Raw genomic sequence first — 26,111 nt, forward strand, 5'->3', positions numbered from 1 at the left:
AGGACACATAGCAGAGGATTGTAACTTAAACAAAACCTGACATTTAAAAAAAATAAAAAATATCCTCCATTTCAAACAAGAACCTGCTGATAAGAATTCTTTGAAAGTGAGAAGCAGATTAACACAAGAAGCCTTTGAGTTACCCAAAAGTTCAGAGAGAGATTGGATGGTCACCAGCTTTAACAGCTTCATAGTGTGAAACACTGAAAAGCCAATAGCAAAAACAATAATTAGTAGTAGCAAAAAAGAAGAAGTTGTAAAGACTGAAAACAAGAGAAAATGTAGACAACACAGTTACAGGATGAAATCATGAGCAACAGTGTGTTTTAAGCAACTTTAAGATTCAGAGATACATTTTAGCAAACCTAACAGTTCTATAAACCTACAAGAACAGTCAGTTGTCTTAAATGTGAACTGAGGAGTAAATAAAAGCAATTGATAAATGCTAAACCTTACTGTGCTTTAAAGATGACCAACAGGCTCTTCAAATGAATTCTTAAACCCATATTAACTGATTTTTAAAAAGTTGTAAACCCAACACGAACATGTTAGTTTATATAATTGATATTGCAAATGTGTTAGCAAACGTTTGCATATTTACACATCCATCAGATCATCCATCAGAGCAACATTTGCTTTCATTTAGAGTCGTGTTTCTGGCGACCTATTGAATATATGTCCAATATTCACTCTCCTTTTAGCTCTGTTTCAGTCTCTACTATACAGTCTCTACTACTACTGAGGCAAATATCGGGCTACGTAGTCACTAAATGCACCATGTTACCTGCTAGGTGTTAACTTTGTCTGATTGCTGCTTTTATGTATTTTTTTATTGACAAGTATGACTTAAGTGTTCAACAATTATGACTTAAGTATCCCATAATTACGACTTAAGTATCTCATAATTATGTCTTACTATCTCATAATTACGCAATACGCTTTTGTGTCATTTTTCCCAACAATGCTAATAATAATTTGTGTGTGTGTGTGTGTTTCATGGGTTCAGCGATAGCAGCCAGGGTGATCTACGAGGTTCCGCACAATGACTCTGAGGTGACAGACATGGACAAACACAGCACCAGCTCCTCCAAAGGCTCCTTTCAGTGGGTGAGTCCAATATCAGACTGAAGAAAACATATTAATATGATGCTACCCAACAAACATGATCCTGATTCCTTTTTGTTCAGTGTGGTGAAAGAGAAGTCAAATAGTGTGAAAACTGATCATGCTGTCCAATATACTGCATAATGAGTGACCAGAAAAATACTTTTATAATGTAATACATTGCCTTATATACAATACAATAGCCATGCAAGTAATGATATATTATTTAAAAATTATGTTTCAAGACTGTACTTTGTGGTGTTGTTGTGTTAGACTAAATTGCAGTATATTCTAACAAGTTTTGTCCACATAACTCACACATATGAAAGTGCAAAAGCATATGAAACACCATACAATACACTACAATCCAGTACAACAACATTACAAGCTACAGCCTTGATACGCTGTCAGAAACAATGAAATAGTATGTTTCACAAACTGCAGTGATTTAAGCTGCAACTTGCAGTGCTGAGAAATTATTATGAAATATAACTGACATCCTGTTTCTGATGAATAGTGTCTGTTGCTCACGCCTACTCAGTTTTTTACTGTGCACATTAGTAAAGGTCTAATCATAATATTGACCTTTAAGCAGAACAAACCATCAGCACAATGTGTAATTGCATTTTTTTTTAAAAATCTCTCTGTCCTTCTTAGTGTCAGGTGGTGGTGTATGAATCCTTCAATTACCTTGAACACACGGAGAGGAAACAAAGTTCACAGATTCTGAGACAGAGGGACTCCATCAAGCCTCTGAACTTAATCACTACAGCAGTGTACTCTTCATCAGATGTTAGCGGAGCCTGATGAGGTGCTCAAAAAGGCCTAAACCAAAAAAAAGGAATAATGAAGTTCTAATACTTAAAGGAGTATACTGAAAGGCAGGAGAAGAGGTAGAGGGAGCTGGATGAAAAGGAAGAAGAAAAAAAAACATCAGGAGCAGCTGGACACCCTTATTGGCATCTTTGGCAAGTTGGTGGAGAAGCACAACTAGCCTTTTCTTTTTGGTTTGAATGTTTTAGTTCATGGTTATCAACCCTATGGAGTTGTTTAAGTTCAGTTTTTTGAAAATATGTATGGCTATAAATAACATAGCCAGTCAGTCTGTTTCCTTACATCAAATTATTCTTCAGTTCAAAGCTGACATTAAACATGAGTTGCTTTTTATCCACCTCAGTGCAGTATTCTTTGAATTGAGATCTTCAGCATGAATATTGAAAGTGTTTGCTTTAAGGGAGATTTGTGCATGCAAAACAGAAATGTGTTTAAATGTCATTCTTGAATATCAAAAAACCTGTATAGATCCATCACAAACAAGAATCAAAGAAGGCATTAATGTAGTTATTAATAGCTTTATGAGCACACCAAATTAAACGATTTCTACAAGTTGAACAGAAATGTTATAAGGGCAACACAGGGTTGTAGTAGCTAGTATAAATTTAAACTAAAGCATATATGTAAACTAAAAGGGATTTGACTAAGCCCAATACTAAAACGTATAAAACTTCATCTGCTGGCCTAATCATGATCCCTTCATGGGGCCTGAAGATGTTGGGGTGCCAATATCTGGGCACATAACCTGTCCCTCATGTGGGCCCCAGTCCTCTCCTGTATGTCATGTAGGTCAAGTGGAGCAGGGGGACCTGGTTCTTCAGGCTGGAGCTCTGGCTCTTCCATGACATCTCCATGTGTAAGGCACACATTGTGGGGGAGCGCACAGACCAAGGCAACATCAGAACAGAAAATGAGTGCCTTGAATTAGGTGGCTAGCCACCATGCCTCATTACCCCAAATGTCCTCTAAATCAAGGCCCAGCCATGCGTTTTATAGAAGCGCTCCTGCATCCTCCCCTGTAATGGTTGTCTGATAGGAGTTACAATCATAATTAGAAGCTGAAGACAAGGGTAGTCTCCATCTTCCAAGAGAAAGAAAGCAGGTGGGGGGTACAGGGAACTGAAATAAACAGGGCCGTTTCTTAAAATCCGTGTGTCATGTACTGAACCTCTATAACCTACAAAAATGTCCAGAAATCACCCAGAGAAGTCACAGATGCCTTGAAGTTGAGTGGAGTGAATTTTGTTTGTAGTTAAATAATCTAAAAGGATGTGTTTGGGTGGTTTAATTTGGATGTGACAACCATCGGTGCCAAATTATAATTACAATTTGAATAAATGGGCTACCATACATTTTAATGTATCATGTAAGTCATAATAACTCATTAACTGTGTATGTCATCATAATGTGCTTATGTAGTTGAGCCTAACACTGAGTATTGAGGAGTTTAACTGGAGTTTGTAATATGCACACATCTGTGTTATAAACACAGTGGAACAGAATGGGTCTCCATAGACTTTCTTGCATTATTTAACTCATAATACAACATATAAACTGTACATCATGATAAAGTTATGTACAGTTTTACAAAGTTATAGCTATTGTCTTGGTAGCATTAAAACTGTAGAAGTAAATAAATACCATTTCAGAAAAAGCAAATTATATATGGAAGCTTCATAAAAATATAGGAAACTACTGTACATAAAATTACGCATACGTATGAACAATATATGTAGCATAAATGGGTTTTATTTTAAGTTAAAGATCTCCTTCATCCATGTAGTCTATGAATATGTAAATATTGTTCATTTCAAAAGTTTAACTACTGGATACAAGATGTCTCCTACTTCCCTATTAAGTCCATTTTCAGTGTGCACTAGAGGCTTAAAGTTTCCACATCACACTCTAAATTATTTACTGGCGCTCGATTGGTTTCAAAGTAGTTGTGATGTTGCAAATCATGCATGTAGGCCCGCCCCTTAAAATTATGTTTTCAATGAGCCCAGAGAAACTTTCCACTTTCAGCAGATGAATGTGAAAACAAACTCTGCACATACATCATTCTGCACAGTGAAGCTCAAACATCCAACTTAAGGAACAAGAAGAAAAACACATTTTTGAGTGGATGGAGACTTTACGTTTGCAAGACACTGTGCTGTTGCACCGCAATCACACTAAATGGAGACTGTGCAGGATGATCTGATGCTATTTGGTGCCAGTACAACAAAAGCTCCATCAGTTTTAACTCTGACTCTAGAACAACCTAAGTGGACCCAAGTGACAATATAGTGAGGTCAAAGGGAGAACACAATTCTCAGAAATGTTTGTCTATGAATTAGCAGCTGTGTTTGTTGAGCTGCATGTCACAAACAACATCTCAGTGCTGCTGAAGAGCTTTGTCAGTTATGGCTTTGAAGACTGAAAATTTTGCAGTTTGTGGTTGATGGTCTTCCTGTTTTCACACATCATCATACTGGTAGTCCAGAGCACAGAACACCAGGCCACACCCGTTTAGTACAGGGGTTCTCAACCTTTTGTAACTTAAGGCCCACTCCTGATTGTTAAAACATTTCCGAGAAACACCTTCCAAAATAAATGAAAAAAACATAACAAATAAATATGTAAATACATGTTATGTCACTGTCAGTTGTAATGACCAAAATAAATATTCAGTTTACCCTCAGTGAGACACTTGCTTCTGGGAAATAATGAGATCAAGTCATGGTGGGATGGGTGAGAGACTGATGTGCAGAGTAGCATTCCAAGTTGCTTTCAGATTGTTCCTTGCCTTTGAGTTTGTGACAGTCACAACGGAAACCCCTGACTCACACAAATAGGTGGTGGTTAAAGGCAACAGAAATTTGATTGCTTGTTTTGACAGAGAGGGATATTGACTGGCAGCCAGTATCCAGAATGAAGCAAGGTCAACTTGTGTGAGCTGAAGCTTCAGGCTGCTGTCTGCTGATAGTTCCATCAGTTAATTTTCCAACACAGTGGATAGAGCCATGTCTTCTGAAGCAGGACCCACATGGAAGCTAGCTGGCTAACAGTGGCAAAACACGTTTGTCTCTACCTAATGATGTGTCGTTATTGGTGTGGTGATATTAAAATGTAACTAGTCATTGAAATTATGCATTTTAATTTGATGTTTTTATTTATTTAGATATAAAAATAACTAGCTTTGTAAACTTTGTAAATTATTTGGAAAAATCATTTTAACCATTTGGAAACCACTAGATGGTGCTCTGAGGCCCACCTGTGGGCCGCAGCCCACTGGTTGAGAATGGCTGGTTCAGTAGACCTTATAAAAAAGTGCAACATGATGCAGGTCAACAGTACACCCGGTAAAGTACAATGTCTACAGCAAACTCATGTATTTCTTATCAGTATAAATCTGTACAGTACTGCTCAGATATGTCCTATCCTTATTTTAATATTGTACAAGTAAAAAGCTGCCATTATACACATAGTGACTATAAGGAATATGTTATTTCTACTATACTGTGCTAATAACTACAAAATATGTTCAAAATGTTGAGAAAGAACAATACAAACTCCAGAGGGAAATTCCTGGTTCTGCTGTGTTCCCCAGCCAGCTGCTAACTAGCTAGTTGTTGGTCTGCTGTTTGGTGCAGGTACATAGAGTGAATTTATCAGAGCTTTTCAACTGAAAACCAAAGTCTGCTGCTTTGTGACTGAACCAAAACAGTGATAAGTTGTGGGCTGTGAAACCAAAACAATGAGCTGAAAGATGCTAAAATGCTCAAAAGAACTGAGGGCATCTGTGGGGTCGGGTGATAATTCTCTGTGGGTTCATCATCACCAGCAAGATCTTTCACATTACACAAAATATAAAGAATAATGATTATTGTTGCTTTAAGTGTTTTCTTTGATACTTCTGATATACTGTAGCTGTGGAAAATTTGGGAGCATCAAATCTTGCAAAATATCTAAAAAATATACTATACGAAAGAAAGGGAATCTGTCACTGCAGGGCAGAAGAGAAGAAAACTCTCTTTCTCTCTTTTTAAATTTCTTTAAGCTTCACAGTGAGGGCAGAGAGGGGAGGACATACTTCAATTATGGCTATTTTTTATCTAGATTTTTTAATCTAATTTTTATTTCACTCCATTTTATTATTGTTATAGTTTTTAAATCTAGTTTATTTTATTGCGTTTTCAAAAGTCTTATTTCTCGTGTACATTACTCTCAGATTGTTTCACTGTTTACCATCTACATTTCAGTCAGTTATTTAACCTGTGTGAAAGGTTCTATACAATTGTATCAATAATGATTGATTGATTAAATAGAACCTATAGCTGCCTTTGACTCTTCTAGAGGGAAGGGAACACTAGTTGTGGTTTTATACATTACAAAAATTCTCAGAGAAACCTCAAATGAAGATGATACCTTGCACCTATTGTCTTGTGAGTGTGTGTGGGTGCTTAAGAGATGAGTTTCAGTATTCAAAGGTGAATCGCTTTGAAAGGATGAAGCTTCTACTGAGCAGTTTGCTACTCGCCTCTCTACTTGCCTTCTCATCTTGGAGTAAGTAAAAACGTAATAATTATGCAACTTCAACCTTCAAATCACCTCTGTATAAAGCTGCATACATTGATGGTTTTTCATATTAACCGTGAATCATTACATATTATCAAAACCAGAGTTACAGTCACAGTGTCTAAAGATTTTTCAAATCAAATTTTCAGGGTGTGATAATGGACTGGAGGTTTTCTTTGAAACCTCATATAACTTATTTAAGCACTTCAAATGTACTGTTCACTCATCTTATCATACTGAAGTTATTGTGTGGATAATATAACTCTACAGATAAGAATCAAATAAAGAATTATAAATAATGTGGATATAAGTAAACATACCAAAAGACTTCTCATTGCAATAAAAATGAAAGATTGAAGTGAATTAAAAATGACTTGTTTGCTAGCTTATGTATAGACATACAAACAGATTACTGAGAATGTTCAAAATTCTAGATCGGGTGATGATTATAGAAGCAAACTTCATTTCAAAGGTCAGTATGAACGTATGACGCTAAAGCAGATTTGTATTTATTTACAGAGTAAAACTGTGTAATTATCTGGGTAATGACTTAAAATGTTGTTCAGCTATTTTCACTTTAAGAATATATACAGTATATATACAACATACTGTATAACTGATATGAACTTAATTTAACTTAATTTTTGCGCTTGTCATATATTTCATACACTTCATTCCTTTGTCCATATTTGCTTTGTACAGTCAATATTTCATTTCAAGTTTTATATTTCAAGACTATAACTATTCCATTCTGTGCATGCAATTTTAAATTAATTACTTTTAATAACTAATAAATATTAGTTAGTTGAATAGTTTGTTTCATTATTACTTTTGTTCTATTTTTATTTTTCTATGTTGTGTTTGTGGGAACAAATGCCAAGACACATCCTTTGTATGCTTGCATACTAAAATCAAAATTATTTAATAAATAATTTTGGTTTAATTTTCAGAAACTTTCAGGGATTGTGTTTTTATTTTTTGTTTGTTTGTTTTTTTGCTTTCCACACAATTTCTAGCAAAATGTTATTGAAATGTAATATGAGGGGTTTTTTGTTTGTTTTTTTGAGATGACACTTTTGGAACTGGAAGACATTGGTTTACTTTGTTACAATTTCCTGCTTATATTTCTGTGAAATGTTGCAGAGTGATTGGAAACATAAATAATGAATCAATCAAATGGCCATGTGTAATGTCTGTGGCCTTTATAATGATAAAGCCACAAAGAAATAATCAGCCAACCCTGCAGCTCTACGGGGCTTTTTAAGCCTTTGTTGCTTTTATCAACCTTGTTTCTCAACTGTGCACCAGCTCCCACCTTTACTGAAATGATGCAGTATGAACTAACCTGTATCACTCTGTCTCCCACAGGTGTTTCTTCAACAGGAACACTTGTTGTGACCCAGACTCCTGATGTCTCTGTCATGGAGGGGGAGACGGTAAACATCACCTGCTGCTGGACGGGGATGTTTGAAAGAGTGAAAGTTAACTGGCTGAAAAATCAAACAAAAATTAAGAATAAAAATGGCATCATCTCAACAAAAACATTTCAAGGATCTCTGCAGAAGGAGGCCTGCAAATGTTCAACCTTGACCATTTCAAGTATCACAAGAAAGGATTCAGGGATATACTTCTGCAAGGTGTCTGTAGAGATACCATTTTTAACTGAGGCTAAAGGAAAAGGTACTGTCATCACAGTTAAAAACAGAGAGAGAACTGATGAGAACACACATGACAACGCAAAAGACAACACAGCTGGTGGTAAGTGATTAAACACCCAACATACAAAGTGTTGCAGTGACAATGACTAGTTGAAAATCAACATGTATCACCTTTGATGAGTGTGTGATGTTGAGGATAAAAAGCAGTAGGTAGCTGACACTGTATAAATCTGCTGCATGTCAGCACTGCTGACATGTGTCTCTGTGCTTTCATTCTGACGTTTTGGCCAAGTAGTTGTCCACACAGCAGATATCAAAGCTACTATAATTCTTCAAATCTTATTAATGAAACAATCATTTCCAAATAACCACCAGCACACTTATAATAAGGCTTGAATTTAGTGATTGAGACCATGACTTAGTGTGTAAATTGAGGCTTTTTGAATGGGAGTCAGTTGGAGTATTGCACTTTATGGTACTTCCACATTGGCTTCAGCCTTAAGTTGTTGTATTTGCTGCTTGTTGTTGACACAAGCCCTAAACACTGATCCCTCATGGAAGTTGATATCGCCTTCCTAGTTAGCATAAGTGTGAGTTTGCAAGGGCAAAATATGAGCTATGAGGAATGGATGAGTGACACTGCAGCAGATTGGAACGTTAGAACTGAGTTCATTCCTCTAATGTGGCCGTAGACTTTTAGTCTTGTTTTCATTTAAAGGCAGAAATGGATGTCAGGTATTTGGTTAAAGTATTACTGGTATTAATAGCAGCTTATGTGTAACTCAGCACTTGCCTTTGTTTTGTGACTTTCAGTTTCTCAGAGGGAGGAAGTGTTAGTTCATGCCCTGCGATGTCTGCCCATCCTCGCCCTTGTTGCAACCTTCTTCTACCTCAACAGTTCAGGGACCAAAACACAGCAACACACACCAGGTACAATGTAACTTTCACTATAATGATCAGGACTATGCAGTAGCAGCATACATGTTACAGATTGTTGAGATTGGTGAAGCTGATCCATAAATGTGTCATGTTTCAGCCACTCTGGAAAATACACCTGTTTCAGCCCACAGAAGAGAGGAAGATGAAGAGGAAGGAAATGAGACAGAAATAGTTGCAGAGAGAAGATAAAAATGATGATGTCATCTTATGATTACGTCGTCTTGATGAGGATACATTTCCAAAAATGTAGAAGCTGTTATTGATGCTTCTGTCATCTTGACTACTGTCACTCTTTGCTTTCTGGCAGCAGTAAAAATTCTGTTCTGTGTTTACAGCTCGTCAAAATGTGTCTATCAACGTGTTAACTTGTGGTTTTGTACACCTCTGCGATAACTTGTGAGAAACATAAAAATAAAGGTAATTCTTGGTATGTGTTGTTTTGCGTGTGTGAGTTCAGTCAGTGTAAGGGACTTAGCTGTAGAGAGATGAGTATCAGTAGTCAGTGGTGAACCGGTGTGAAAGGATGAAGTTTCCTCTGGGCAGCTTTCTTCTCGTCACTCTCTGTGAACTCACATCTTGGAGTAAGTACCAACACAGATCATTTTAGCCTTTCCTTTCAAATCACTTCTGTATTTTTGTTGATTTTAACATGTCATGGGATCCCTGCCATCCATACTGCACAAAATCCTAAAGTTTAGTTGGAAACAAATGTGTCAATAATTCTTCATTCGTGCTGAAATGATGCAGTATGAACTAACCTGTATCACTTTGTCTCCTCATAGGTGTTTCATCAACAGGTACACTTGTTGTGACCCAGAGTCCTGATGTTGCTGTCATGGAGGGGGAGACGGTAAACATCACCTGCTGCTGGACAGAGACGTTTGAAAGAGTTGAAAGAATGGGAGTTAACTGGCTAAAAAATCAAACAGAAATTAAGAATAAAAATGGCATCATCTCAAAAGATCAATCTCAAGGATCTCTGCAGAAAGAGGCCTGTAACTGTTCAACCTTGACCATTTCAAGTATCACAAGAAAGGATGCAGGCATATATTTCTGCAAGGTGTCATGTAACTCTCAGAAAGAAAGAGAATCAGCATATTTCCCAAAATGTCAAATTATTCTTGTAATGGAGGAAATGTCCAGTTGGTGGAGCAGCAAACGCTGGTTTGCTACGTAAAAGAGCTTTTACATTTTCTGAAGCTTGACAACAATTTGGAGACCAAATGAATTTGTCCTTCCGCAGATCAGCTGAAGCAACACAGATATACATTCAAATGGAGAGGCTGATGTTTGACATGTCACTGATTTTGATCAAGGCTTTCAACCACACTGACCCCGTGTGCCACACTGGGACTTTATCTATTAAATCAGGTTGTTACTGATGTGTTCCTCACCTGTTGTTCCATTGCTCTTCTCATGTGACTCTGGGAAAGACAGAAAACAAGTGTAGTGTAGAAAAAACTGAAACATGTAAAGGTTGATGTGATGAAATACAATAATACAGAACATATGTGATTGTCTTTAATTCATCAGGAAGACCCCTCCAATGATTGGTTCAGAGCATCCAGACCAAAATCCTTTTAGTAAGATTTATAACAGCATATAAACCATGTCTTCATGTATTTTAGTAAAGGGTCAAAAGTTTTTCACCTCATAACAACCAATCGGGCCTGCAGATATAAATGTTAGTCTGTCATTAATAAAATTTTCCTCCAAAACAATAATCCATCCACTTAGGTCCAAACCTGCAGCCCATCTGTGAAAACTGCAGTCAACTGCAGTAATGGGAAACATCCAGGTGTGTATACAGTAGTACTCATCATGGATGTTGGTATGTATGCAAACACATTGCTTTTTCTCTGCTGAATTCTGATTCTCTCCCTGACTTGTTTTGTCCTGCTGCGCCCTCAGGAGGTGGAGCACTGCTACAACATCCAGAGGGAGATTTACCAAACATGCTCCACAAGATCAGATCAACATTGTTCAGTACAACTTATTTTGGTAATATTTTGTTTTACAGGTCACTGCATTTATTCTAATTTCCTGGAAATATTCATAATAATTTGCAGATATGTAACTGTTACATTTTAGGAGATTTTGCAAAACATGTTGGTGCAATTATACAAATTATAAGAAAGATGGAAAAAAGTTGGTTCATATGTGGAGGATTTATACAGTATGTTGTGGTAGAGACATGCTTCAGGCTCCCCTAGTTTGTACTAACTGTGTCACTCCAAACAATCCTCATGTCACTCTCACCTGCCCACATTCACCATCCTCAACACTCATCAACAGCCTTCTGTTAGATGATGACTTCAGTTGCTGACTATTTACTGCTTGGAGCACATGCAGCTTTTATGGAGGAGAGTTCAGCTTTGATGAGATAAATGACCATTCTTCTTCTTCTTCTTCTTCTTCTTCTTCTTCTTCTTCTTCTTCTTCTTCTTCTTCTTCTTCTTATTATTATTATTATTATGACACATTATTTTCCTACATGATCATCCAGACACATCCAAATAAAGAGACATTCAAGACACATTGAAACAGAACATATATTAATATGAACAACCCAGTAATACAAAGACTGAAAGCAACTTTTATAGCAGACAGGTGAGATGTGTAGAAAATGGATGCTGAGGTTTCCATGGTTACTATGTGAACTGAACCAACTTCCACCAGGACTGTCTATGATTTCTACAAACAAACACTTGCGCCTTCAAAATGATTTGAAAGATGGTACAATCACATAAAACTACATAAATAGTGGCTCTAACCAGTGGTGGGAAAAGTATTCAGACCCTTTACTAAAGTAAAAGTAAAAATACAACGATGTAAAAATACTCAATTCCTGAATTCAAAATGTTAGTGAAGTGAAAGTACAGAGGTATCATCAGCCACATGCACTTAAAGTATCAAAAGTAAAAGTATTCATTTAGCAGAAGGACTTCTTTTAAAGTGCAATATTATTACAATATATTATATTATTTGTTTTTATCACTATATCACTGCTACAATTACATGTCAAAGTCATTTTAATGTTTTAGTTTGTCAATGTGGAGCCAATTTTAGATACTTTATACACTACTGGGTAGATTAGTAGTAATGGCACTGCATCATATTGTATGAATGTATCATTTGATTTTTAACTGTAAATGGAAAATACAAGTAGTGGAGTAAATAGTTAAGGGGAGTAAACAACATAAATCCCTCTGAAATGTAGTGTAGTAGAACTTTACAGCAGCATGAAATGGAAAGTAAAAGTACCTCAAAATTGTACTTAAGTGCAGCACTTGAGTAAATGTACATAGTTACATTCCACCACTGGCTCTAACCAAAGTAAATCAACAAAATACTGTGTATGACTACAGGTTACACTTATTGGATGCTCAAATGCTGATAATGAACGTACTATAAAAATACATCAGGTGAACTTAGGACTGAGTTTAGTGTTAGAAATGGAGTCCATGTTGAAAAAACACAGTCTATGAGAATAAAACCTTGTCATCATCATAATCTCAATACATTTATTTCTTAAAAGAAATACTGACTGTTCCAATGCTTCTCTCCTCAGTATCTATTTAGTTAGTAACCTACTGTATGTCAGTATTTTGAGTATAATAAAAGAGGATCTTTGTCAAGCAGAAGAGCAGAATGTCTTTTTTCAAACTCTTTCGTGAGAATTATATTAAACAGAGAGAAGGTCATCGCCTTCTTTCTTAAAGAGGAAGGAACAGAAATCGTGGTTTTTCACACTTGATGCCCAGTATGTTTCTGTTGTGTGTGTGTGTTCATGTGTGAGCGTATGCTGGGAGGGACTTGCAGCAGATGTGAAGAGATGAGTGTCAGTCGTCAGAGGTGAATCATTGTGGAAAGATGAAGCTTCTACTGAGCTGTCTGCTTCTGGCTTCGCTCTGTGATCTCTCATCTTGGAGTAAGTAGAAATACAGACATTCTGCTTCTGTTGTGCAAGAATAATATATATATATATATATATATATATATATATATATATATATATATATATATATATATATATGTACGCTTCTATGGTTTGATACTCCCTTTTTACACTGAAAAATGTTTTTTGTACAGTCACTTTCAGAGCAGTATTAATATTCACCTTAAAGAGAAATGAAAACCTGTGATGTGATATGATGTTTCAGCACTTTACAGGATGTTGACAACTTTACCCACAATACAGATTGAATCACATATCCTGTTGTTGAAAAGTGCCAAAAACATATTACTCACTACGTTTAGCTTCTGTAGCGATGCAATTTGTACAGTCTTGTGATAAATTACCAAATCATTTAAATCTCTTTACTGTCTCTTTACAGGTGTTTCATCAACAGGCACACTTGTTGTGACCCAGACTGCTGATGTCTCTGTCATGGAGGGGGAGACGGTAAACATCACCTGCTGCTGGACAGGGACGTTTAAGAGAGTGGGAGTTAACTGGCTGAAAAATCAAACAGAAATTAAGGATGAAACTAGAATCATCATATCAACAAATACATCTCAAGGATGTCAGCAGAAGAAGGCCTGTAACTGTTCAACCTTGACCTTTACAAATATCACAAGAGAGGATGAAGGGAAATACTACTGCAAGGTGAATGTGGAGATACCATGTTTAACTGTGGTTGAAGGAAATGGTACTGTCATCACAGTTAAAGACAGAGACGACATAAAGGACAAAACAGAAGAAGGTAGGTGACAAAACATTAGAAACTTGTGTGTTGCAATAAGAGTTTACTAGTATATTGATTTTACAGTGGACGGGGCTTTTATTGAAGTGTATTCAGAATGGGATGAGGTCTGTTCACAAAACAGCAATTTATATGACCTCAGTCAAACCTTATTTGCTTGTTATACAAATATAAACTATAAGATTCATGCACAAATTGGATTGTATGTAAAAAGCATTCACTCTCTTGATCTCATAATTGACACATTTGTGTTTTTTCTCACAAGAGAGTTTTTCATCTTCTTCCGGCTCACTTCCCCTGATCATTACCCTGGCTGTAGTGGCTCCAATACTGCTCCTCACTCTCATCTGTGTCTGCATACTGCGAAGGAAACAAGGTACAAAGAAAAATGCAGCATTATTATTCAAGTATCAGACACTTATCATTTCCCTACTTACCTCTCGTGGGTATCTGGTCATGCAAAAATATTTCTTCAGCAGGAAATGGTTTTATGAATGTTCAAAGTTCATCTGTGTGAGTGACTTGGAAATGTTTTTTGAAAGAGATAGCGCTAGTTTAGATTGTAATTAATGCAATTTAATGTAATTCATGTAATTATTTTTAATATAATTTTCAATGCTGTGAGTGCAAAAAATTCCATTTACCTTCAATTTATTGAGGTTGCAGCAGAAAACTCAGAGACGGACATCTCAAAACATGTGCTAAACCCCCCAAAATATCTGCATGACTAGATACAGTAACACTGGTAATGTTAGTGAGAAAGTACATTTTTTCATATCTTTCTTTCATTTCTGCAAGGACACAGAGCAGAGGATTGTAACTTAAACAAAACCTGACATTTAAAAAAAAAAAGAAAAATATCCTCCATTTCAAACAAGAACCTGCTGATAAGAACTCTTTGAAAGTGAAGGTGAGAAGCAGATTGACACAAGAAGCCTCCGAGTTACCCAAAAGTTCAGAGAGAGATTGGATGGTCGCCAGCTTTAACAGCTTCATAGTGTGAAACACTGAAAAGCCAATAGCAAAAACAATAATTAGTAGTAGCAAAAAAGAAGAAGTTGTAAAGACTTAAAAGAAGAGAAAATGTAGACGACACAGTTACAGGATGAAATCATGAGCAACAGTGTGTTTTAAGCAACTTTAAGATTCAGAGATACATTTTAGCAAACCTAACAGTTCTATAAACCTACAAGAACAGTCAGTTGTCTTAAATTTAAACTGAGGAATAAATAAAATCGATTGATAAATGCTAAACCTTACTGTGCTTTAAAGATGACCAACAGGCTCTCCAAATGAATTCTTAAACCCACATTAACTGATTTTTAAGAAGTTGTAAACCCAACACGAACACGTTAGTTTATATAGTTGATATTGCAAATGTGTTAGCAAACGTTTGCATATTTACACATCCATCAGATCATCCATCAGAGCAACATTTTCTTTCATTTAGAGTCGTGTTTCTGGTGACCTATTGAATATATGTCCAATATTCACTCTCATTTTAGCTCTGTTTCAGTCTCTACTATACAGTCTCTACTATGTCTGAGGGGAAATATCGGGCTACGTAGCCACTAAATGCACCATGTTACCCGTTAGGTGTTAACTTTGTCTGATTGCTGCTTTTATGTATTTTTTTTATTGTGTTCAACAATTTTGACTTAAGTATCCCTTAATTATGACTTAAGTATCCCATAATTACGACTTAAGTATCTCATAATTATGTCTTACTATCTCATAATTACGCAATACGCTTTTGTGTCATTTTTCCCAACAATTTCAATAATAATTTGTGTGTGTGTGTGTGTTTCATGGGTTCAGCGATAGCAGCCAGGGTGATCTACGAGGTTCCGCACTTTGACTCTGAGGTGGCAGACATGGACAAACACAGCACCAGCTCCTCCAAAGGCTCCTTTCAGTGGGTGAGTCCAGTATCAGTCTGAAGAAAACATATTAATGTGGTGCTACCCAACAAACATGATCCTGATTCCCTTTTGTTCAGTGTGGTGAAAGAGAAGTCAAATGTTGTGAAAACTGATCATGCTGTCCAATATACTGCATAATGAGTGACCAGAAAAATACTTTTATAATGTAATACATTGCCTTATATACAATACAACAGCCATGCAAGTAATGATATATTATTTAAAAAATTATGTTTCAAGACTGTACTTTGTGGTGTTGTTGTGTTAGACTAAATTACAGTATATTCTAACATGTTTTGTCTACATAACTCACACATATGAAAGTGCAAAAGCATATGAAACACCATACAATACACTACAATCCAGTACAACAACATTACAAGCTACAGCCTTGATACGCTGTCAGAAACAATGAAATAGTATGTTTCACAAACTGCAGTGATTTAAGCTGCAACTTCCAGTGCTGAGAAATGATTATGAAATATAACTGACATCCTGTTTCTGATGAATAGTGTCTGTTGCTCACGCCTACTCAGTTTTTTACTGTGCACATTAGTAAAGGTCTAATCATAATATTGACCCTTAAGCAGAACAAACCATCAGCACAATGTGTAATTGCATTTTTAAAAAAAAATCTCTCTGTCTTTCTCAGTGTCAGGTGCCAGTGTATGAATCCTTCGATTACCTTGAACACACAGAGAGTAAACAAAGTTCACAGACTGATCTGAGGCAGAGGGACTCCATCAAGCCTCTGAACTTAATCGCTACAGCAGTGAACTCTTCATCAGATGTTAGAGGAGCCTGATGAGGTGCCCAATGAAGTGCCCTGTACCTCTGCTCCAGGACCATCCACTGCCCCAAACCAACTGTCTGGGGGCTCAAAAAGGCCTAAACAAAAAAAAAGGAATAATGAAGTTCTAATACTTAAAGGAGTATACTGAAAGGCAGGAGAAGAGGTAGAGGATGAAAAGGAGGAAGAAAGAAAAACGTCAGGAGCAGCTGGACACCCTTATTGGCATCTTTGGCAAGTTGGTGGAGAAGCACAACTAGCCTTTTCTTTTTGGTTTGAATGTTTTAGTTCATGGTTATCAACCCTATGGAGTTGTTTAAGTTCAGTTTTTTGAAAATATGTATGGCTATAAATAACATGTCTGTTTCCTTACATCAAATTATTCTTCAGTTCAAAGCTGACATTAAACATGAGTTGCTTTTCATTCATCTCAGTGCAGTATTCTTTGAATTGAGATCTTCAGCATGAATATTGAAAGTGTTTGTTTTAAGGGAGATTTGTGCATGCAAAACAGAAATGTGTTTATGTCATTCTTGAATATCAAAAAACTTGTATAGATCCATCACAAACAAGAATCAAAGAAGGCATTAATGTAGTTATTAATAGCTTTATGAGCACACCAAATTAAAAGATTTCAACAAGTTGAACAGAAATGTTATAAGGGCAACACAGGGTTGTAGTAGCTAGTATAAATTTAAACTAAAGTATATATGTAAACTAAAGGGGATTTGACTAAGCCCAATACTAAAACGTATAAAACTTCATTTGCTGGCTTAATCATGATCCCTTCATGGGGCCTGAAGATGTTGGGGTGCCAATATCTGGGCACATAACCTGTCCCTCATGTGGGCCCCAGTCCTCTCCTGGATGTCATGTAGGTCAAGTGGAGCAGGGGGACCTGGTTCTTCAGGCTGGAGCTCTGGCTCTTCCATGACATCTCCATGCGTGAGGCACACAATGTAGGAGAACGCACAGACCAAGGCAACATCAGAACAGAAATTGAGTGCCTTGAATAAGGTGGCTAGCCACCATGCCTTCATTACCCCAAATGTCCTCTAAATCAAGGCCCAGCCATGCGTTTTATTGAAGCGCTCCTGCATCCTCCCCTGTAATGGTTGTCTGATAGGAGTTACAATCATAATTGGAAGCTGAAGACAAGGGTAGCCTCCATCTTCCAAGCGGAAGAAAGCAGGTGGGGAGTACAGGGAACTGAAATAAACAGGGCCGTTTCTTAAAATCCGTGTGTCATGTACTGAACCTCTATAACCTACAAAAATGTCCAGAAATCACCCAGAGAAGTCACAGATGCCTTGAAGTTGAGTGGAGTGAATTTTGTTTGTAGTTAAATAATCTAAAAGGATGTGTTTGGGTGGTTTAATTTGGATGTGACAACCATCGGTGCCAAATTATAATTACAATTTGAGTGAATGGGCTACCATACATTTTAATGTATCATGTAATGTCATAATAACTCATTAACTGTGTATGTCATCATAATGTGCTTATGTAGTTGAGCCTAACACTGAGTATTGAGGAGTTTAACTGGAATTTGTAATATGCACACATCTGTGTTATAAACACAGTGGAACAGAATGGGTCTCCATAGACTTTATTGCATTATTTAACTCATAATACAACATATAAACTGTACATCATGATAAAGTTATGTACAGTTTTACAAAGTCATAGCTATTGTCTTGGTAGCATTAAAACTGTAGAAGTAAATAAATACCATTTCAGAAAAAGCAAATTATATATGGAAGCTTCATAAAAATATAGGAAACTGCTGTACATAAAATTATGCACATATGATTATATATATTATATATGAACAGTATATGTAGCATAAATGGGTTTTATTTTAAGTTAAAGATCTGCTTCATCCATGTTTTACAACATAAAATAATATAAAATATACAAATCCTTAAAAGGACATCTATGCCTTCTTCTCATTGGTAAATCCAGAATCTATGAATATATGAATATTGTTCATTTCAAAAGTTTAACTACTGGATACAAGATGTCTCCTACTTCCCTGTTAAGTCCATTTTCAGTGTATGTGCACTAGAGGCTTAAAGTTTCCACATCACACTTTTATTTACTGGCACTCGTTTGATTTCAAAACAGTTGTGATGTTGCAAATCATGCATGTAGACCCGCCCCTTAAAATCATGTTTTCAATGAGCCCAGAGAAACTTTCCACTTTCAGCAGATGAATGTGAAAACAAACTCTGCACATACATCATTCTGCACAGTGAAGCTCAAACATCCAACTGAAGGAACAAGAAGAAAAACACATTTTTGAGTGGATGAAGACTTTACGTTTGCAAGACAGTGTGCTGTTGCACCGCAGTCACAATAAATGTAGACTGAGCTGCATGTCACAAACAACATTAAACATCCAACATACAAAGTGTTGCAGTGACAATGACTAGTTGAAAATCAACATGTATCACCTTTGATGAGTGTGTGATGTTGAGGATAAAAAGCAGCAGGTAGCTGACACTGTATAAATCTGCACTGCACTGCTGACATGTGTCTCTGTGCTTTCATTCTGACGTTTTGGACAAGTAGTTTTCCACACAGCAGACATCAAAGCTACTATAATTCTTCAAATCTTATTAATGGAGCAATCATTTCCAAAATGACCACCAGCACACTTATTAGTGGGCTTGAATTTAGCGACTGAGACCATGACTTAGTATTTCTAGAGAGAAGTTGAGGCTTTTTGAATGGGAGTCAGTTGGAGCATCTAGTGGTTGTCAGTGGTATTGCACTTTATGGTACTTCCACATTAGCTTCAGCCATAAGTTGTTGTATTTGCTGCTTGTTGTTGACACAAGCCCTAAACACTGATCCCTCATGGATGTTGATATCACCTTCCTAGTTAGCATAAGTGTGAGTATATGAACCTACAAGGGCAAAATATGAGCTATGAGGAATGGATGAGTGACACTGCAGCAGATTGGAACGTTAGAACTGAGTTCATTCCTCTAATGTGGCCGTAGACTTTTAGTCTTGTTTTCATTTAAAGACAGCAATGGATGTCAGATGTTTGGTTAAAGTATTACTGATAATAATAGTAGCGTATGTGTAACTCAGCACTTGCCTTTGTTTTGTGACTTTCAGGTTCTCAGAGGGAGGAAGTGTTAGTTCATGTCCTGCGATGTCTGCCCATCCTCGCCCTTGTTGCAACCTTCTTCTACCTCAACATTTCAGGGACCAAAACACAGCAACACACACCAGGTACAATGTAACTTTCACTATAATGATCAGGACTATGCAGTAGCAGCATACATGTTACAGTGTGTTGAGATTGGTGAAGCTGATCCATAAATGTGTTCATGTTTCAGCCACTCTGGAAAATACACCTGTTTCAGCCCACAGAAGAGAGGAAGATGAAGAGGAAGGAAATAGTTGCAGAGAGAAGATAAAAATGATGATGTCATTTTATGATTACGTCGTCTTGATGAGGATACATTTCCAAAAATGTAGATGCTTCTGTCACCTTGACTACTGTCACTCTTTGCTTTCTGGCAGCAGTAAAAATTCTGTTCTGTGTTTACAGCTTGTCAAAATGTGTCTGTCAACGTGTTAACTTGTGGTTTTGCACACCTCTGCGATAACTTGTGAGAAACATAAAAATAAAGGTAATTCTTGGTATGTGTTGTTTTGCGTGTGTGAGTCCAGTCAGTGTAAGGGACTTAGCTGTAGAGAGATGAGTATCAGTAGTCAGTGGTGAACCGGTGTGAAAGGATGAAGTTTCCTCTGGGCAGCTTTCTTCTCGTCACTCTCTGTGAACTCCCATCTTGGAGTAAGTACCAACACAGATCATTTTAGCCTTTCCTTTCAAATCACTTCTGTATTTTTGTTGATTTTAAACATGTCATGGGATCCCTGCCATCCATACTGCACAAAATCCTAAAGTTTAGTTGGAAACAAATGTGTCAATAATTCTTCATTCGTGCTGAAATGATGCAGTATAAACTAACCTGTATCACTTTGTCTCCTCATAGGTGTTTCATCAACAGGCACACTTGTTGTGACCCAGAGTCCTGATGTTGCTGTCATGAAGGGGGAGACGGTAAACATCACCTGCTGCTGGACAGAGACGTTTGAAAGAGTTGAAAGAGTGGGAGTTAACTGGCTGAAAAATCAAACAAAAATTAAGAATAAAAATGGCATCATCTCAACAAAAACATCTCAAGGATCTCTGCAGGAGGCCTGTAACTGTTCAACCTTGACCTTTACAAACATCACAAGAGAGGATTCAGGGATATACTACTGCAAAGTGTCTGTAGAGATACCATTTTTAACTGAGGCTAAAGGAAAAGGTACTGTAATCACAGTTAAAAACAGAGAGAGAACAGATGAGAACACACATGACAACGCAAAAGACAACACAGCTGACAGTAAGTGATTAAACATCCAACATACAAAGTGTTGCAGTGACAATGACTAGTTGAAAATCAACATGTATCATGTATCACTGCACTGCTGACATGTGTCTCTGTGCTTTCATTCTGACGTTTTGGACAAGTAGACTAATCTGCTGCATTTACTTACAGTTCAGTTCTTGAGTGCATGTTATTAAAATCAATGTTAAAAGCCATTTCAGCTTTAGGACAAATATCATCTTCATCCTTGTACAGGATTTACTGCATAAATGCAACACTACATTATATAGGTTTTCAGTTAATTAATCAATGCATTTAAAACATAATTTATGAAGGCAGGTGTTACATTCCCATTTAAATTATCTTATTTAAAACAACTATTGTTAAAAATGATCATGAAATATTCCAATTAAGACAGATGTTAAATCTGTTTAAATATATTTAAACCATTTAAACCTTCAAATGGCTTCATCATCTACTGAAATTAACTGGCATCCTGTAAACTTTCCAAACAAGAAATGTAAAAATGTGATGAAAATGTGTAGCTAACCTAAAGACGGAACGACACATGTAAGCTCATATTCTGCATGATTTAAAGGCTGAAGGTAACATCAGAGGGATTGTAATTTCAGGTTCTTACTGGAAGGACGTGTTAATCTTTGTGCTGCGGTGTCTGTCCATCCTTACTCTTCTTCTGACCTTCCTCTTCTTCAACAACAGACTGACCGAGTCTCACCAAGACAAAACAGGTACAACACAACACTCAACTTCCTTATACAGTATATAAGACTTTTAAACCACACGTTAACAGCAGGCATGGTATGTGATGACTGGTGGAGCTGATCGATGAGTGCGCTCATGTTTCAGCTGCTCATGTTACTCTCAGAAAGAAAGAGAATCAGCATATTTCCCAAAATGTCAATTATTCTTGTAATGGGGGAAATGTCCAGTTGGTGGAGCAGCAAACACTGGTTTGCTACGTAAAAGAGCTTTTACATTTTCTGAAGCTTGACAACAATTTGGAGACCAAATGAATTTGTCCTTCAACAGATCCGCTGAAGCAACACAGATATACCTTCAAATGGAGAGGCTGATGTTTGACATGTCACTGATTTTGATCGAGGCTTTCAACCACACTGACCCCATGTGCCACACTGGGACTTTATCTATTAAATCAGGTTGTTACTGATGTGTTCCTCACCTGTTGTTCCATTGCTCTTCTCATGTGACTCTGGGAAAGACAGAAAACAAGTGTAGTGTAGAAAAAACTGAAACATGTAAAGGTTGATGTGATGAAATACAATAATACAGAACATATGTGATTGTCTTTAATTCATCAGGAAGACCCCTCCAATGATTGGTTCAGAGCATCCAGACCAAAATCCTTTTAGTAAGATTTATAACAGTATATAAACCATGTCTTCATATATTTTAGTAAAGGGTCAAAAGTTTTTCACCTCATAACAACCAATCAGGCCTGCAGATATAAATGTTAGTCTGTCATTAATAAAATTTTCCTCCAAAACAATAATCCATCCACTTAGGTCCAAACCTGCAGCCCATCTGTGAAAACTGCAGTCTACTGTAGTAATGGGAAACATCCAGGTGTGTATACAGTAGTACTCATCATGGATGTTGGTATGTATGCAAACACATTGCCTTTTCTCTGCACAACTCTGATTCTCTCCCTGACTTATTTTGTCCTGCTGCGCCCTCAGGAGGTGGAGAACTGCTACAACATCCAGACGGAGCTTTACCAAACATGCTCCTCAAGATCAGATCAATATTGTTCAGTACAACTTATTTTGGTAATATTTTGTTTTACAGGTCACTGCATTTATTCTTATTTCCTGGAAATATTCAGAATAATTTGCAGATATGTAACTGTTACATTTTAGGAAATTTTGCAAAACATGTTGGTGCAATTATACAAATTATAAGAAAGATGGAAAAAAGTTGGTTCATATGTGGAGGTTTTATACAGTATGTTATGGTAGAGACACGCGTCAGACTCCCCTAGTTTGTACTAACTGTGTCACTCCAAACAATCCTCATGTCACTCTCACCTGCCCACATTCACCATCCTCAACACTCATCAACAGCCTTCTGTTAGATGATGACTTCAGTTGCTGACTATTTAGTAATGAGTTCAACATTCAAGATGTCAAGGTTTGCATAGAAAAACAACAAGTTTTGTAGAGTTGGTTAGCCCCATTTTGATTTCTCTATACTGAGTTAACTTTAAACAACATGCATGAAAAACTCTTGTTCCACAACATTTGTCTCAACATTAAATAAGAAAACTTTGTCACTCGTAACACATTGACCTCAAAAACAGCAACACTACAGGAGAGCTGCAGGTTCAATCTACAGCAGTGCTATTCAACACTTCTTCTGCACTTGACCTCAAGTTCTCATCCATATCACACCTCATGTCCTCTCTTCTAATGCACCTGCAAAAGATTCTTTTTGCATCCCTGCAAATCTTCTGCAGATGCTGTATGTCCAGACACTTCCACCCTCTCGACTGAAATTCAATAAAGCTTTGCTGGTTTACACAATTCTTGGTTGTACAACAAGTATTTTCTAAAGATAAACCCAATGAAGGGTCTGTGAGTCACAACACTTCTTTGTAGGACTTTAGTGCCTCCTAGTGGTGATACCAAAATAACCACCAACAACAACCTGTGACCATGGATCTGACTGGTTGATGGACACAGAGCAACAAACTCACAACAAACTCATTAATCAAGCAACAAGTGAACTGAACCAACTTCCACCAGGACTGTCTATGATTTCTACAAACAAACACTCGCGCCTTCAAAATGATTTGAAAGATGGTACAATCACATAAAAACTACATAAATAGTGGCTCTAACCAGTGGTGGGAAAAGTATTCAGACCCTTTACTAAAGTAAAAGTAAAAATACAATGATGTAAAAATACTCAATTCCTGAATTCAAAATGTTACTGAAGTGAAAGTACAGAGGTATCATCAGCCACATGCACTTAAAGTATCAAAAGTAAAAGTATTCATTTAGCAGAAGGACTTCTTTAAAAGTGCAATATTATTACAATATATAATATTATTTGTTTTTATCACTATATCACTCCTACAAATACATGTCAAAACATTTTAATGTTTTAGTTTGTCAATGTGGAGCCAACTTTAGATACTTTATACACTACTGGGTAGATTAGTAGTAAGGGTCCTGCATCATATTGTATAAATGTATAATTTGATTTTTAATAATAATTTACTTTATTTAAGTATAAGTGGAAAATACAAGTAGTGGAGTAAATAGTTAAGGGGAGTAAACAACATAAATCCCTCTGAAATGTAGTGTAGTAGAACTTTACAGCGGCATGAAATGGAAAGTAAAAGTACCACAAAATTGTACTTAAGTACAGCACTTGAGTAAATGTACATAGTTACATTCCACCACTGGCTCTGGCCAAAGTAAACCAACAAAATACAGTGTATGACTACAGGTTACACTTATTGGATGCTCAAATGCTGATAATGAACGTACTATAAAAATACATCAGGTGAACTTAGGACTGGGTTTAGTGTTAGAAATGTAGTCTATGTTGAAAAAACACAGTCTATGAGAATAAAACCTTGTCATCATTATAATCTCAATACATTTATTTCTTAAAAGAAATACTGACTGTTCCAATGCTTCTCTCCTCAGTATCTATTTAGTTAGTAACCTACTGTATGTCAGCATTTTGAGTATAATAAAAGAGGATCTTTGTCAAGCAGAAGAGCAGAATGTCTTTTTTCAAACTCTTTCGTGAGAATTATGTTAAACAGGCATAGAAAGTAATCACTGTCTTTCGAAAAGAGGAAGAAACAGACATTGTGGTTTTTCATACTTCTCTTGCAGGAAAGATGAGGACACTGAAGAAAAGATGATGCCCAGTATGCTTCGGTTGTGTGTGTGCGTGTTCATGTGTGATCGTATGCTGGGAGGGACTTGCAGCAGATGTGAAGAGATGAGTGTCAGTCGTCAGAGGTGAATCATTGTGGAAAGATGAAGCTTCTACTGAGCTGTCTGCTTCTGGCTTCGCTCTGTGATCTCTCATCTTGGAGTAAGTAGAAATACAGACATTCTGCTTCTGTTGTGCAAGAATATGCGCTCAAAGACATCTCTTAAAGGTCAAAATGATGACAGGTTTTTGTAATTATTGTCTTTACCGACTGAATATCAGAATATCAGAATGCTGTAGTGCGTGTTATAGCCTGCCAACAAAAGTAGTTTAAAATATGACTCTAATGAGTAAATGTGTGTTGGTTCTTCTCATATATATATATATATATATATATATATGTATATACGTTTCTATGGTTTGATACTCCCTTTTTACACTGAAAAATGTTTTTTGTACAGTCACTTTCAGAGCAGTATTAATATTCACCTTAAAGAGAAATGAAAACCTGTGATGTGATGTGATGTTTCAGCACTTTACGGGATGTTGACAACTTTACCCACAATTCAGATTGAATCACATATCCTGTTGTTGAAAAGAGCCAAAAACATATTACTCACTACGTTTAGCTTCTGTGGTGATGCAATATGTAAATTACCAAATCATTTAAATCTCTTTACAGGTGTTTCATCAACAGGCACACTTGATGTGACCCAGACTGCTGATGTCTCTGTCGTGGAGGGGGAGACGGTAAACATCACCTGCTGCTGGACATGGACGTTTGGAAGAGTGGGAGTTAAATGGGTGAAAAAGCAAACAGAAATTAAGAATATAACTAGCAACTGCAACTCAACAAATACATCTCTGGGATCTCTGCAGAAGAAGGCCTGTAACTGTTCAACCTTGACCTTTACAAATATCACAAGAGAGGATGAAGGGATATACTACTGCAAGGTGAATGTGGAGATACCAGTTTTAACTGAGGCTAAAGGAAATGGTACTGTTATCACAGTTCTGGACAGAGACAACATAAAGGACAAAACAGAAGAAGGTAGGTGACAAAACATTAGAAACTTGTGTGTTGCAATAAGAGTTTACTAGTATATTGATTTTACAGTGGACGGGGCTTTTATTGAAGTGTATTCAGAATGGGATGAGGTCTGTTCACAAAACAACAACTTAAAGCTTGTTATACAAATATAAAGTATAAGATTCATGCACAAATTGGATTGTATGTAAGAAGCATTCACTATCTTGATTTCATAATT

At 36.7% G+C, this 26,111-nt stretch overlaps 1 protein-coding gene and 2 long non-coding RNA genes across 5 annotated transcripts in view; 2 read left to right on the forward strand and 1 right to left on the reverse strand.

Annotated features, from left to right (window-relative positions):
* Nucleotides 1–12,857: 12,857 nt before the first annotated feature.
* LOC122973901 overlaps nt 12,858–26,111 on the forward strand; it is a 35,779-nt gene continuing 22,525 nt past the window's right edge. The window contains exons 1-2 of one of the 2 annotated variants that reach the window (XM_044341704.1): nt 12,858–13,026; nt 13,433–13,801. In XM_044341704.1, coding sequence (XP_044197639.1) covers nt 12,969–13,026; nt 13,433–13,801 — 427 coding nt within the window. In that variant the 5' untranslated portion in view covers nt 12,858–12,968. Of the gene's footprint in view, nt 13,027–13,432; nt 13,802–24,885; nt 25,006–25,525; nt 25,895–26,111 lie in introns of those variants that run through there. The other variant, XM_044341703.1, reaches the window with a different exon arrangement.
* On the reverse strand, nt 13,429–22,468 carry LOC122973905. 2 transcript variants are annotated; one of them, XR_006400159.1, is made up of 5 exons: nt 22,368–22,468; nt 22,112–22,141; nt 21,551–21,641; nt 20,506–20,611; nt 13,429–13,517 (listed from the first exon to the last, which is right to left on the reverse strand). It is a non-coding gene; the product is annotated as an uncharacterized LOC122973905 (long non-coding RNA). The 2 variants fall into 2 exon arrangements; XR_006400158.1 differs by lacking the exon at nt 13,429–13,517 and adding an exon at nt 20,042–20,321.
* Nucleotides 14,079–16,462, forward strand: LOC122973906. Its single transcript, XR_006400160.1, has 3 exons — nt 14,079–14,177; nt 15,620–15,720; nt 16,376–16,462. It is a non-coding gene; the product is annotated as an uncharacterized LOC122973906 (long non-coding RNA).

Source organism: Thunnus albacares, chromosome 22, assembly GCF_914725855.1.
Source record: "Thunnus albacares chromosome 22, fThuAlb1.1, whole genome shotgun sequence".
Lineage (NCBI taxonomy): Eukaryota > Metazoa > Chordata > Actinopteri > Scombriformes > Scombridae > Thunnus > Thunnus albacares.